This window comes from Oncorhynchus clarkii, chromosome 25 (genome assembly GCF_045791955.1).
Source record: "Oncorhynchus clarkii lewisi isolate Uvic-CL-2024 chromosome 25, UVic_Ocla_1.0, whole genome shotgun sequence".
Classification (NCBI taxonomy): Eukaryota; Metazoa; Chordata; class Actinopteri; order Salmoniformes; family Salmonidae; genus Oncorhynchus; species Oncorhynchus clarkii.
In genome coordinates, this window is record NC_092171.1 from 42139294 (window position 1) to 42153277 (window position 13984).

The following is a 13984-nucleotide window of genomic DNA, read 5'->3' on the forward strand; positions in this document are numbered from 1 at the left end:
ACTCCTACCCACCTGTTTAGTGGTGACACCAGGAATACTAACCATTGGGACAATAACAGCTAAACCGCCAATAGAATCCAAACAGACAGATAAACTAACAAACCAACCAACCTGATCAGACTGGTGCCTGTTGTCTCCTCTCTCCCTGGTGTCTGACAACCTGGTCAGACTGGTGCCTGTTGGCTCACACTTTTACTCTGCGCTTCTCTCTTTTTTCCATCTCTCCTTCCCTCTCCCCTTCTCCTCCTCCCTTTGTTCCCTGGGCAGACATCGTTAGCACGTTGAGGCCGGATGAGAAGGCCATCATGACTTATGTGTCGTGTTACTACCACGCTTTCTCAGGCAAGCAGAAGGTACAGTACCACAGTGTTACTACCAGGCCTTCTCAGGCAAGCAGAAGGTGTGCGCCTCCCTCTAGTCTCTAGTCCTTCTAGACCACTAGAGAGCATAATAGTCCTGTACCACTAGAGATCATAATAGTCCTATACCACTAGAGACCATAATAGTCCTGTACCACTAGACCACCATCCCATAGTCCTATACCACTAGACCACTATACCATAGTCCTATACCACTATATCATAGTCCTATACCATTATATCATAGTCCTATACCACTAGACCACTATACCATAGTCCTATACCACTATATCATAGTCCTATACCACTATATCATAGTCCTAAACCACTAGACCACCATACCATAGTCCTATACCACTAGACCACCATACAATAGTCCTATACAACTAGACCACCATACCATGGTCCTATACCACTATACCACTATACCATAGCCCTATACCACTATACCATAGTCCTATACCACTAGACACCTATACCATAGACCTATACCACTAGACCACCATACCATAGACCTATATCACTAGACCGCCATACCATAGACCTATACCACTAGACCGCCATACCATAGTCCTATACCACTAGACCACCATACCATGGTCCTATACCATAGTCCTATATACCACTATACCATAGTCCTATATACCACTATAGTCCTATACCACTAGACCACCATACCATAGTCCTATACCACTAGACCACCATAGAATAGTCCTATACCACTAGACCACCATACAATAGTCCTATACCACTAGACCACCATACCATAGTCCTATACCACTAGACCACTATACCATAGTCCTATACCATAGGCCTATACCATAGTCCTATACCACTATACCATAATCCTATACCACTATACCATAGCCCTATACCACTATACCACTATACAATAGTCCTATACCACTACACCACCATACCATAGTCATATACCACTATACCATACCACTATACCACTATACAATAGTCCTATACCACTACACCACCATACTATTATAGTCCGATACCAATAGACCACCATACCATAGTCCTATACCACTAGACCACCATACCATAGTCCTATACCACTACACCACCATACCATAGTCATATACCACTATACCATAGCACTATACCACTATACAATAGTCCTATACCACTACACCACCATACCATAGTCATATACCACTATACCATAGCACTATACCACTATACAATAGTCCTATACCACTACACCACCATACTATAGTCCGATACCAATAGACCACCATACCATAGTCCTATACCACTAGACCACCATACCATAGTCCTATACCACTACACCACCATACCATAGTCCGATACCAATAGACCACCATACCATAGTCCTATACCACTATTCTTTAGTTCTGGTCCTATACCATAGTCCTATACCACTATTCCATAGTCCTATACCACTATACCATAGCACTATACCACTATACCATAGTCCTATACCACTAGACCACCATACCATAGTCCTATACCACTATACCATAGCACTATACCACTATACAATAGTCCTATACCACTACACCACCATCCCATAGTCCTATACCACTACACCACCATACCATAGTCATATACCACTATACCATAGTCCTATACCACTACACCACCATACCATAGTCCGATATCAATAGACCACCATACCATAGTCCTATACCACTATACCATAGCACTATACCACTATACCATAGTCCTATACCACTAGACCACCATACCATAGTCCTATACCACTATACCATAGCACTATACCACTATACAATAGACCTATACCACTACACCACCATACCATAGTCCTATACCACTAGACCACCATACCATAGTCCTATACCACTAGACCACCATACCATAGTCCTATACCACTAGACCACCATACCATAGTCCTATACCACTAGACCACCATACCATAGTCCTATACCACTAGACCACCATACCATAGTCCTATACCACTAGACCACCATACCATAGTCCTATACCACTAGACCACTATACCATAGTCCTATACCACTATACCATAGTCCTATACCACTATACCATAGCCCTATACCACTATACCACTATACAATAGTCCTATACCACTACACCACCATACCATAGTCCGATACCAATAGACCACCATACCATAGTCCTATACCACTATACCACTATACAATAGTCCTATACCACTACACCACCATACCATAGTCCGATACCAATAGACCACCATACCATAGTCCTATACCACTATACCACTATACAATAGTCCTATACCACTACACCACCATACCATAGTCCGTTACCAATAGACCACCATCCCATAGTCCTATACCACTACACCACCATACCATAGTCATATACCACTATACCATAGTCCTATACCACTAGACCACCATACCATAGTCCTATACCACTACACCGCCATACCATAGTCCTATACCACTAGACCACGTTACCATAGTCCTATACCACTATACCACTATATCATAGACCTATACCACTATACCATAGTCCTAGACCACCATACCATAGTCCTATACCACTACACCATAGTCCTATATACCACCATACCATAGTCCTCTACCACTAGACCACCATCCATAGTTCTATACCACTAGACCACCATACCATGGTCCTATACCACTAGACCATAGTCATATACCTCCATACCGCAGTCCTATACCACTAGACCACCATACCATAGTCCAAATCCACTAGACCACCATCCATAGTTCTATACCACTAGACCACCATACAATAGTCCTATACCGCTAGACCACCATACCATGGTCCTATACCGCTAGACCACCATACCATAGTCCTATACCACTAGACCACCATACCATAGTCCTATACCACTAGACCACCATACCATAGTCCTATACCACTAGACCACCATACCATAGTCCTATACCACTAGACCACCATACCATAGTCCTATACCGCTAGACCACCATACCATAGTCCTATACCACTAGACCACCAGACCATAGACCTATACCACTAGACCACCATACCATGGTCCTATACCACTAGACCACCATACCATGGTCCTATACCACTAGACCACCATACCATAGTCCTATACCACTAGACCACCATACCATAGTCCTATACCACTAGACCACCATACCATGGTCCTATACCACCATACTATAGGGATCACGCTGTTTGTATGTGGCTTCTATGGAAGTGAAATGTGTTTGCGTGTGATCAGGGGTGTGTTCATTCCGCCGACTCTATTGAAAAACATTGAATCTCCTCAATGACAGGCCATGGATCAGCATGGTACCTGAGTGTCCTCAATCATGGATCAGCATGGTACCTGAGTGTCCTCAATCATGGATCAGCATGGTACCTGAGTGTCCTCAATCATGGATCAGCATGGTACCTGAGTGTCCTCAATGACAGGCCATGGATCAGCATGGTATCGGAGTGTCCTCAATGACAGGCCATGGATCAGCATGGTACCTGAGTGTCCTCAACCATGGATCAGCATGGTACCTGAGTGTCCTCAATCATGGATCAGCATGGTACCTGAGTGTCCTCAATGACAGGCCATGGATCAGCATAGTACCTGAGTGTCCTCAATGACAGGCCATGGATCAGCATGGTACCTGAATGTCCTCAATGACAGGCCATGGATCAGCATGGTACCTGAGTGTCCTCAATCATGGATCAGCATGGTACCTGAGTGTCCTCAATCATGGATCAGCATGGTACCTGAGTGTCCTCAATGACAGGCCATGGATCAGCATAGTACCTGAGTGTCCTCAATGACAGGCCATGGATCAGCATGGTACCTGAGTGTCCTCAATGACAGGCCCTGGATCAGCATGGTACCTGAGTGTCCTCAATCATGGATCAGCATGGCGTCGGAGCCGGTGTAGTATTATTCAATCTTAGTCCTATATTTACGTTATTCCTGTTTGATGGTTTATTTCAGGGCATAGCGGGATTTCTTATAAGCGTCTGGGTTAGAGGCCCGCTCCTTGAAAGCGGCAGCTCTACCCTTTAGTGCGGATATTGCCGGTAATCCATGGCTTCTGGTTGGGTTATGTACGTACGGTCACTGTGGGGACAACGTCATCGGAAATAGTTGTAGATGATCCACAACATCGGGTCTGCTGCTAGTAGCTACCAAGTAACAAAATGACCCATACATATAGCGTTAACATAGTATACCATAATACGTTTATAAACCAACAAAAAAGGTATCAAAATTCACAAATGAACAGGCTACGTGAGAAAAAGAGATACAATTGATTATGTGCTACGTTATCCAAAGGCCCTTGCGTATGATGTTGATGTCAGGCTTGCACGTGAGTGTCAATCATTTAAGTCCATGTGATCGAAACTTAAGTCTTCATATAAAGTAGTCCCGATGATGCTTCTCGGTGGTGCAGGAAGAATGAACCAGGTCCCGGTGCTTCTCGGTGGTGCAGGAAGAATGAACAAGGTCCCGGTGTGTCCGTTGACATGGAGCTGAACAGCTTCACTTGGCATTTTACAAGGTTTGATGTAATCCAATGGAAGTGAATTATCAACATAACAAAAATAAACTTAAACATGAAGTCCAACGTTGAACGGACAGCTATCTCGCCTGTCATATAGAAGAAACTGAGCTAACTGATGAGCACATACAGGCTACAAATAATATAAGGAAACTTAGCTGTTATGCTAGCTGCCATATTATTCACTTAGCTGTTATGCTAGCTGCCATATTATTCACTTAGCTGTTATGCTAGCTGCCATATTATTCACTTAGCTGTTATGCTAGCTGCCATATTATTCACTTAGCTGTTATGCTAGCTGCCATATTATTCACTTAGCTGTTATGCTAGCTGCCATATTATTCACTTAGCTGTTATGCTAGCTGCCATATTATTCACTTAGCTGTTATGCTAGCTGCCATATTATTCACTTAGCTGTTATGCTAGCTGCCATATTATTCACTTAGCTGTTATGCTAGCTGCCATATTATTCACTTAGCTGTTATGCTAGCTGCCATATTATTCACTTAGCTGTTATGCTAGCTGCCATATTATTCACTTAGCTGTTATGCTAGCTGCCATATTATTCACTTAGCTGTTATGCTAGCTGCCATATTATTCACTTAGCTGTTATGCTAGCTGCCATATTATTCACTTAGCTGTTATGCTAGCTGCCATATTATTCACTTAGCTGTTATGCTAGCTGCCATATTATTCACTTAGCTGTTATGCTAGCTGCAGTACTACAGTAGCAGCTAATACATTAGCTAATGTTAGTTAGCTTGCCAACAGTCACATAATCGAAGGTGGTTTAATTCTCCGTAGTCCAGAGTGGTGGTAAACTTGACAGCGGCAACATGACTATGAATAAGATTCACGCTGTATGCCACGGATGAACGCCTCGTTTTGAGACGGAGATTCAGACCCGTGTGACCGTCCATTGTAAGTCAGCTGTAGTTTAGCTGGGAAGGCTATTCCATAGGCAATGTTGAGGGACCTGGCGTTTGACCCCATTGTAGCCGTTGAAAGAGAGGGGTGGCCGGAGGAGAGGGGTGGCCGGAAGGAGCCGGAAGCAGACGGGCTCTTTCAATGCGTAGGGGGTCCGGAAAGTTGTCCATGCCTAATGCCTCGGGAAGGCATCTCTGGAGAAATGCAACTGCGCCACCATTTTCCACTTTTTCGGATAGATTAACCAGTCTCAAATTTGACCTGTGGTGAATCTTGAGCGAGTTTAGTTTTGAAGTAAGATCCGCCACCTGTTTTTCCAACTTTTCGGGGGAGAGTTAGATATCTAGACAGAGAGGGGGAGAGTTAGATATCTAGACAGAGAGGGGGAGAGTTAGATATCTAGACAGAGAGGGGGAGAGTTAGATATCTAGACAGAGAGGGGGAGAGTTAGATATCTAGACAGAGAGGGGGAGAGTTAGATATCTAGACAGAGAGGGGGAGAGTTAGATATCTAGACAGAGAGGGGGAGAGGGAGAGTTAGATTTCTAGACAGAGAGGGGGAGAGGGAGAGTTAGATTTCTAGACAGAGAGGGGGAGAGGGAGAGTTAGATTTCTAGACAGAGAGAGGGAGAGGGAGAGTTAGATATCTATACAGAGAGAGGGAGAGTTAGATATCTGGAGAGAGGGGAAGAGTTAGACATCTAGAGAGAGGGGGAGAGAGTTAGATATCTAGAGTGAGAGTTAGATATCTAGAGAGAGAGTTAGATATCTAGAGAGGGAGAGAGAGTTAGATATCTAGAGAGAGGTTCGGCCAAGAGAGTTAGATATCTAGAGAGGGAGAGTGATAGATATCAACCATGACTGACAACACAGTAACAGTTCCCATGGCGATGATAGAATGTATTCACCATATTCCTTCCTGTTCCTCCCCCAGGCGGAGACTGCAGCCAATCGGATCTGCAAGGTGTTGGCTGTCAACCAGGAGAATGAGCAGCTGATGGAGGACTACGAGAAGCTGGCTAGTGATGTAAGTCCCCCTTCCCCCACAATCAAATCAATTCAAATGTTATTTGTCACATGCGCCCCAATACAACAGGTGTAGACCTTGTTGTAAACAGTGAAATGTTTACTTTCAGGCCCTTAACCAACAATGCTTTAAGAAGTTTTAAGGAAAAAAAGGGCTAAGTAAAATATAGATAAGTAAAACATTTTTAAATATAAGTAACAAATAATTAAACAGCACCAGTAAAATAACATTGTGGAGGCTATATACAGGGGGTACCAGTACAGAGTCAATGTGGAGACTATATACAGGGGGTACCGGTACAGAGTCAATGTGGAGGCTATATACAGGGGGTACCAGTACAGAGTCAATGTGGAGGCTATATACAGGGTGTTACGGTACAGAGTCAATGTGGAGGCTATATACAGGGGGTACCAGTACAGAGTCAATGTGGAGGCTATATACAGGGGGTACCAGTACAGAGTCAATGTGGAGGCTATATACAGGGGGTACCGGTACAGAGTCAATGTGGAGGCTATGTACAGGGGGTACCGGTACTGAGTCAATGTGGAGGCTATATACAGGGGGTACCGGTACTGAGTCAATGTGGAGGCTATATACAGGGGGTACCGGTACAGAGTCAATGTGGAGGCTATGTACAGGGGGTACCGGTACAGAGTCAATGTGGAGGCTATGTACAGGGGGTACCGGTACTGAGTCAATGTGGAGGCTATATACAGGGTGTTACGGTACAGAGTCAGTGTGGAGGCTATATACAGGGGGTACCAGTACAGAGTCAATGTGGAGGCTATATACAGGGTGTTACATTACAGAATCAATGTGGAGGCTATATACAGGGTGTTACAGTACAGAGTCAATGTGGAGGCTATATACAGGGTATTACGGTACAGAGTCAATGTGGAGGCTATATACAGGGGGTACCGGTACAGAGTCAATGTGGAGGCTATATACAGGGGGTACCAGTACAGAGTCAATGTGGAGGCTATATACAGGGTGTTACGGTACAGAGTCAATGTGGAGGCTATATACAGGGGGTACCGGTACAGAGTCAGTGTGGAGGCTATATACAGGGGTTACCGGTACAGAGTCAGTGTGGAGGCTATATACAGGGGGTGCCGGTACAGAGTCAATGTGGAGGCTATATACAGGTGGTACTGGTACATCTGGTACCAGGCTAACAACAAATGAACAGTAGGCAGAATTGTGCTTGTTGAATTAGCTTCCTACATTCACACTGCTATATGTATTAGTCATTCACTATTAGTAACAAAAGTCTCTCTCTCTCGCTCTTTTTCTCATTGTGTTAACCTCACCTGCTCTACCTTTACTGTCCCTCTATACCTCTATACCTAATTCTCCCTCTCCTTCTGTCCCCCGTCACCTCTTACCCCTACTCCTTACCATCTACTCTCTCCTCCTGTTCCTCTCTCCCTCCTCCAATTCTCCCTCTCCTTCTGTCCCTCGTCACCTCTTACCCCTACTCCTTACCATCTACTCTCTCCTCCTGTTCCTTTCTCCCTCCTCTCCTCCAATTCTCCCTCTGCTTCTGTCCCTCGTCACCTCTTACCCCTACTCCTTACCATCTACTCTCTCCTCCTGTTCCTCTCTCCCTCCTCCAATTCTCCCTCTCCTTCTGTCCCTCGTCACCTCTTACCCCTACTCCTTACCATCTACTCTCTCCTCCTGTTCCTTTCTCCCTCCTCTCCTCCAATTCTCCCTCTGCTTCTGTCCCTCGTCACCTCTTACCCCTACTCCTTACCATCTACTCTCTCCTCCTGTTCCTTTCTCCCTCCTCCAATTCTCCCTCTCCTTCTGTCCCCCGTCACCTCTTACCCCTACTCCTTACCATCTACTCTCTCCTCCTGTTCCTTTCTCCCTCCTCCAATTCTCCCTCTCCTTCTGTCCCTCGTCACCTCTTACCCCTACTCCTTACCATCTACTCTCTCCTCCTGTTCCTTTCTCCCTCCTCTCCTCCAATTCTCCCTCTCCTTCTGTCCCCCGTCACCTCTTACCCCTACTCCTTACCATCTACTCTCTCCTCCTGTTTCTTTCTCCCTCCTCCAATTCTCCCTCTATGCCTCTCCTCTTCCACCCCCCCCCCCCCATAGCTCCTGGAGTGGATCCGTCGCACCATCCCGTGGCTGGAGAACCGTGCTCCAGAGAACACCATGCAGGCGATGCAGCAGAAGCTGGAGGACTTCAGGGACTATCGGCGTCAACACAAGCCCCCCAAGGTTCTACACCCGCTTGTTATAATAACTGTCACTAATTCCATTTATGAATCAGGGCTCCCTTGTTAACAGAGACATCGGTGTCAATGGGACTTCCCTGAATAGGTTTAATAATAACACAAACTATGTATGCATGTGTGACTCAAGTCATTTTGGATGGAAACGTCTGCTAAGTGGCAACTATAATTGTGATATTAAAAGGTCCAGGAGAAGTGTCAGCTGGAGATCAACTTCAACACCCTGCAGACCAAGCTGAGACTCAGCAACAGACCTGCCTTCATGCCCTCCGAGGGGAAGATGGTGTCGGTAGGTAGCCTACAGTATGAAGTACACTACACACACACCTCTCTATTTCTCTGTTTCTTTCTCTCTCTCAATTCAATTTAAGGTGCTTTATTGGGAAATGGGAAACATATGTTAAATTTGCCCAAAGCGAAGTGAAGTAGATAATAAACACAAGTGAAATAAACAATAAAACAGTAACAGGAAACATTACACTGACAGAAGTTTCCAGAATAATAAAGACATTTCAAATGTCACATTATGTCTATATACAGTGTTGTAGCGATGTGCAAATAGGACAAATAAAAAAATATAGGTTGTATTTACAAATGGTGTTTGTCCTATACTGGTTACAAATCTTGCTGCTGTGATGCACACTGTGGTATTTCACCCAGTAGATATGGGAGTTTATCAAAATTGGATTTGTTTTCAAATTCTTTGTGTGTCTTTGTAGTCTGAGGGAAATATGTGTCTCTAATATGGTCATACATTGGGCAGGAGGTTAGGAAGTGCAGCTCAGTTTCCACCTCATTTTGTGGGCAGTGTGCACATAGCCTGTCTTCTCTTGAGAGCCATGTCTGTCTACGGCGGCCTTTCTCAATAGCAAGGCTATGCTCACTGAGTTGGTACATAGTCAAAGATTTCCTTAAGTTGGGTCAGTCACAGTGATCAGGTATTCTGCCACTGTGTACTCTCTGTTTAGGGTCAGTCACAGTGGTCAGGTATTCTGCCACTGTGTACTCTCTGTGTAGGGCCAAATAGCATCCTAGTTTGCTCTGTTTTTTTTGTAAATTCTTTCCAATGTGTCAAGTAATTATCTTTTTGTTTTCTCATGATTTCTCTCTCTCTCGCTCTTTCTCTCTCATCACGCCCTCTGTTTAAGTCAGTTGCTATTTACACAGCACATTCGAGGAGATCAGCATCGGCTTTAGCAAGACGCTACTCAGATTCCCTGATTCTCAATCACAAAACGAGCAGCTACACTGAACACAAATATAAACGCAACATGTAAAGTGTTGGTTCCATGTTTCATGAGCTGAAATAAAAGATCCCAGAAATGTTCCACACAAAAAGCTTATTTCTCTCAAGTTTTGAGCCCAAATTAGTTTTACATCCCTGTTAGTGAGCCTTTCTCCTTTGCCAAGATAATCCATCCACCTGACAGGTGTGGCCTATCAAGAAGCTGATTAAACAGCATGATCATCACACAGGTGGACCTTGTGCTGGGGACAATAACTCTAAAATGTGCAGTTTTGTCACACAACACAATGCCACAGATGTCTCAAGTTTTGAGGGAGGATGCAATTGTCACGCTGATTGCAGGAATGTCCACCAGAGCTGTTGCCAGAGAATTGTATGTTCATTTCTCTACCATAAGCCGCTCAACCAACGTCATTTTAGAGAATTTGGCAGTACGTCCAACCGGCCTCACAGCCACAGACCACGTGTAACCACGACAGCCCAGGACCTCCACATCCGGCTTCTTCACCTGTGGGATCGTCTGAGAACAGCCACCCGGTCAGCTAATGAAACTGTGGGATCGTCTGAGAACAGCCACCCGGTCAGCTGATGAAACTGTGGGTTTGCATGAAGAACTTCAGTTGTGCAAACAATCCAGCCTGAAGCCTCGTTACCATCGGGACTTTAAATCAGCCCCCCCCTCGGACACGGCTGGAATTGGACTGGTGATTGTTGACTGTAAGCTGAACCTATATGTTAGTTGTTGTATTTGTGCAGGACGTCTCTAACGCCTGGGGCGGTCTAGAAGGGGCGGAGAAGGGTTATGAGGAGTGGCTCCTCAACGAGATACGCCGGCTGGAGAGACTCGACCACCTGGCCGAGAAGTTTCGTCAGAAAGCAGCCATCCACGAAACCTGGACTGAAGGTACCAGAACCATGAAACAGAAACCACATCTGTTTCCGTTTGACCATTTTTGTTTGAAGCTAGTATTATAAGTGACTTAATTGTAAACTGTATTGTTGGTTAAAAAAACTATTTGGGCTGAGATCCCACTAACGGGATCGATATGACAACAGCCAGTGAAAAGTGCAGGGCGCCAAATTAAAAACAACAGAAATCCCATAATTACAATTCCTCAAACATACAAGTATTTTACACCATTTTAAAGATACACTTCTTGTTAATCCCACCACAGTGTCCGATTTCAAAAAGGCTTTACGACGAAAGCAAACCAAATTATTATGTTAGGTCTGCACCTAGTCACAGAAAAACACAGCCATTTTTCCAGCCGAAGAGAGGAGTCACAAAAAGCAGAAATAGAGATAAAATGAATCACTAACCTTTGAAGATCTTGATCAGATGACACTTATAGGACTTCATGTTACACAATACATGTATGCTTTGTTCGATAAAGTTCATATTAATATCCAGAAATCTCAGTATATATTGGCGTGTTACGTTCAGTAGTTCCAAAACATCCTGTGATTCTGCAGAGAGCCACATCAATTTACAGAAATACTCATAATAAACATTGATAAAAGATACAACTATTATGCACGGAATTATAGATACACTTCTCCTTAATGCAACCGCTGTGTCAGATTTTTAAAAAGCTTTATCGAAAAAGCACACCATGCAATAATCTGAGTACAGCGCTCAGACAACAAATCAAGCCAAACAGATATCCGCCATGTTGTGTCAACAGAAGTCAGAAATAGCATTATAAATATTCACTTACCTTTGATGATCTTCATCAGAATGCACTCCTAGGAATCCCAGTTCCACAATAAATGTTTGTTTTGTTCGATAACGTCCATCATTTATGTCTAAATATCTAAGTTTGGTTCGCGTGTTTAGCCCAGTAAACCAAATTCATGACGTGCGAAAAGTTCCGTTACATGTCAAACGATGTATAGAATCAATCTTTAGGATGTTTTTAACATAAATCTTCAATAATGTTCCAACCGGAGAATTCCTTTGTCTTCAGAAATGCAATGGAACTCAAGCTAACTCTCACGTGAACACGCGTGGCCAGCTCGTGGCTCTCTGGCAGACCTCTGACTCATTCAGCTCCCATTCCCCCTTCCTTCACAGTAGAAGCATCAAACAAGATTCTAAAGAGTGTTGACATCTAGTAGAAGCCTTGGGAAGTGCAATTTGACCCCATAGACACTGTGCATTCGATAGGGAATGAGTTGAAAACTACAAACCTCAGATTTCCCACTTCCTGGTTGGATTTTTTTCTCAGGTTTTCGCCTGCCATATGAGTTCTGTTATACTCACAGACATCATTCAAACAGTTTTAGAAACTTCAGAGTGTTTTATATCCAAATCTACTAATAATATGCATATATTAGCAACTGGGCCTGAGTAGCAGACAGTTTACTCTGGGCAACTTATTCAGCCAAGCTACTCAATACTGCCCCCAGCCATAACAAGTTAAGGGCTTGTCAAGTCAACATTTCACTGTAAGGTCTATACATGTTTTATTCAGCACACGCAACAAATAACGATTTGATTCGTTACCCAGAAATGATTGGATCACTGTGTGCAGCACCTTCTAAATATGTATCATGTCCTCTGTAATCTGTTTTTGTTCAACATACATTCTGTATTCGTGTATTTACCGTGTATACATTTTCCAGCGATGTCTGTGGTGTCTCCCCCTGCAGGTAAGGAGGTGATGCTGCAGGCGCGGGACTTTGAGACGGCCTCTCTGTCTGAGATCAAGGCTCTGCTGAAGAAACACGAGGCCTTCGAGAGCGACCTGGCCGCGCACCAGGACCGCGTAGAGCAGATAGCTGCCATCGCTCAGGAGTTAAAGTAAGGAGGGAGGAGGAATGGAGGGAGGAGGAATGGAGGGAGGAGGAATGGAGGGAGGAGGAATGGAGGGAGGAGGAATGGAGGGAGGAGGAATGGAGGGAGGAGGAATGGAAGGAGGAGGAATGGAGGGAGGAGGAATGGAGGGAGGAGGAATGGAGGAAAGAGGGATGGAGGAAAGAGGGATGGAGGAAAGAGGGATGGAGGGAGGAGGAATGGAGGGAGGAGGAATGGAGGGAGGAGGAATGGAGGGAGGAGGAATGGAAGGAGGAGGAATGGAGGAAAGAGGGATGGAGGGAGGAGGAATGGAGGGAGGAGGAATGGAGGGAGGAGGAATGGAGGAAAGAGGGATGGAGGGAGGAGGAATGGAGGGAGGAGGAATGGATGGAGGGAGGAGGAATGGAGGAAAGAGGGATGGAGGGAGGAGGAATGGAGGAAAGAGGGATGGAGGAAAGAGGGATGGAGGGAGGAGGGATGGAGGAAAGAGGGATGGAGGAAAGAGGGATGGAGGGAGGAGGAATGGAGGGAGGAGGGATGGAGGGAGGAGGAATGGAGGAAAGAGGGATGGAGGGAGGAGGAATGGAGGGAGGAGGAATGGAGGGAGGAGGAATGGAGGAAAGAGGTATGGAGGGAGGAGGAATGGAGGGAGGAGGAATGGAGGGAGGAGGAATGGAGGGAGGAGGAATGGAGGGAGGAGGAATGGAGGAAAGAGGGGAGGAGGGAGGAGGAATGGAGGGAGGAGGAATGGAGGAAAGAGGAATGGAGGGAGGAGGAATGGAGGGAGGATGAATGGAGGGAGGAGGAATGGAGGAAAGAGGGATGGAGGGAGGAGGGATGGAGGAAAGAGGGATGGAGGGAGGAGGAATGGAGGGAGGAGGAATGGAGGG

At 45.1% G+C, this 13984-nt stretch overlaps 1 protein-coding gene across 3 annotated transcripts in view; it reads left to right on the top strand.

Moving 5' to 3' along the window:
• LOC139383816 (alpha-actinin-1) overlaps nt 1–13984 on the top strand; it is a 169896-nt gene that overhangs the window by 114937 nt on the left and 40975 nt on the right. For all 3 annotated transcript variants that reach the window (XM_071128386.1, XM_071128387.1, XM_071128388.1), the window contains 5 exons: nt 6714–6806; nt 8912–9037; nt 9236–9340; nt 11054–11201; nt 12950–13100. In XM_071128386.1, the coding sequence (XP_070984487.1) occupies nt 6714–6806; nt 8912–9037; nt 9236–9340; nt 11054–11201; nt 12950–13100 (623 nt within the window). The remainder of the gene's footprint in view (nt 1–6713; nt 6807–8911; nt 9038–9235; nt 9341–11053; nt 11202–12949; nt 13101–13984) is intronic.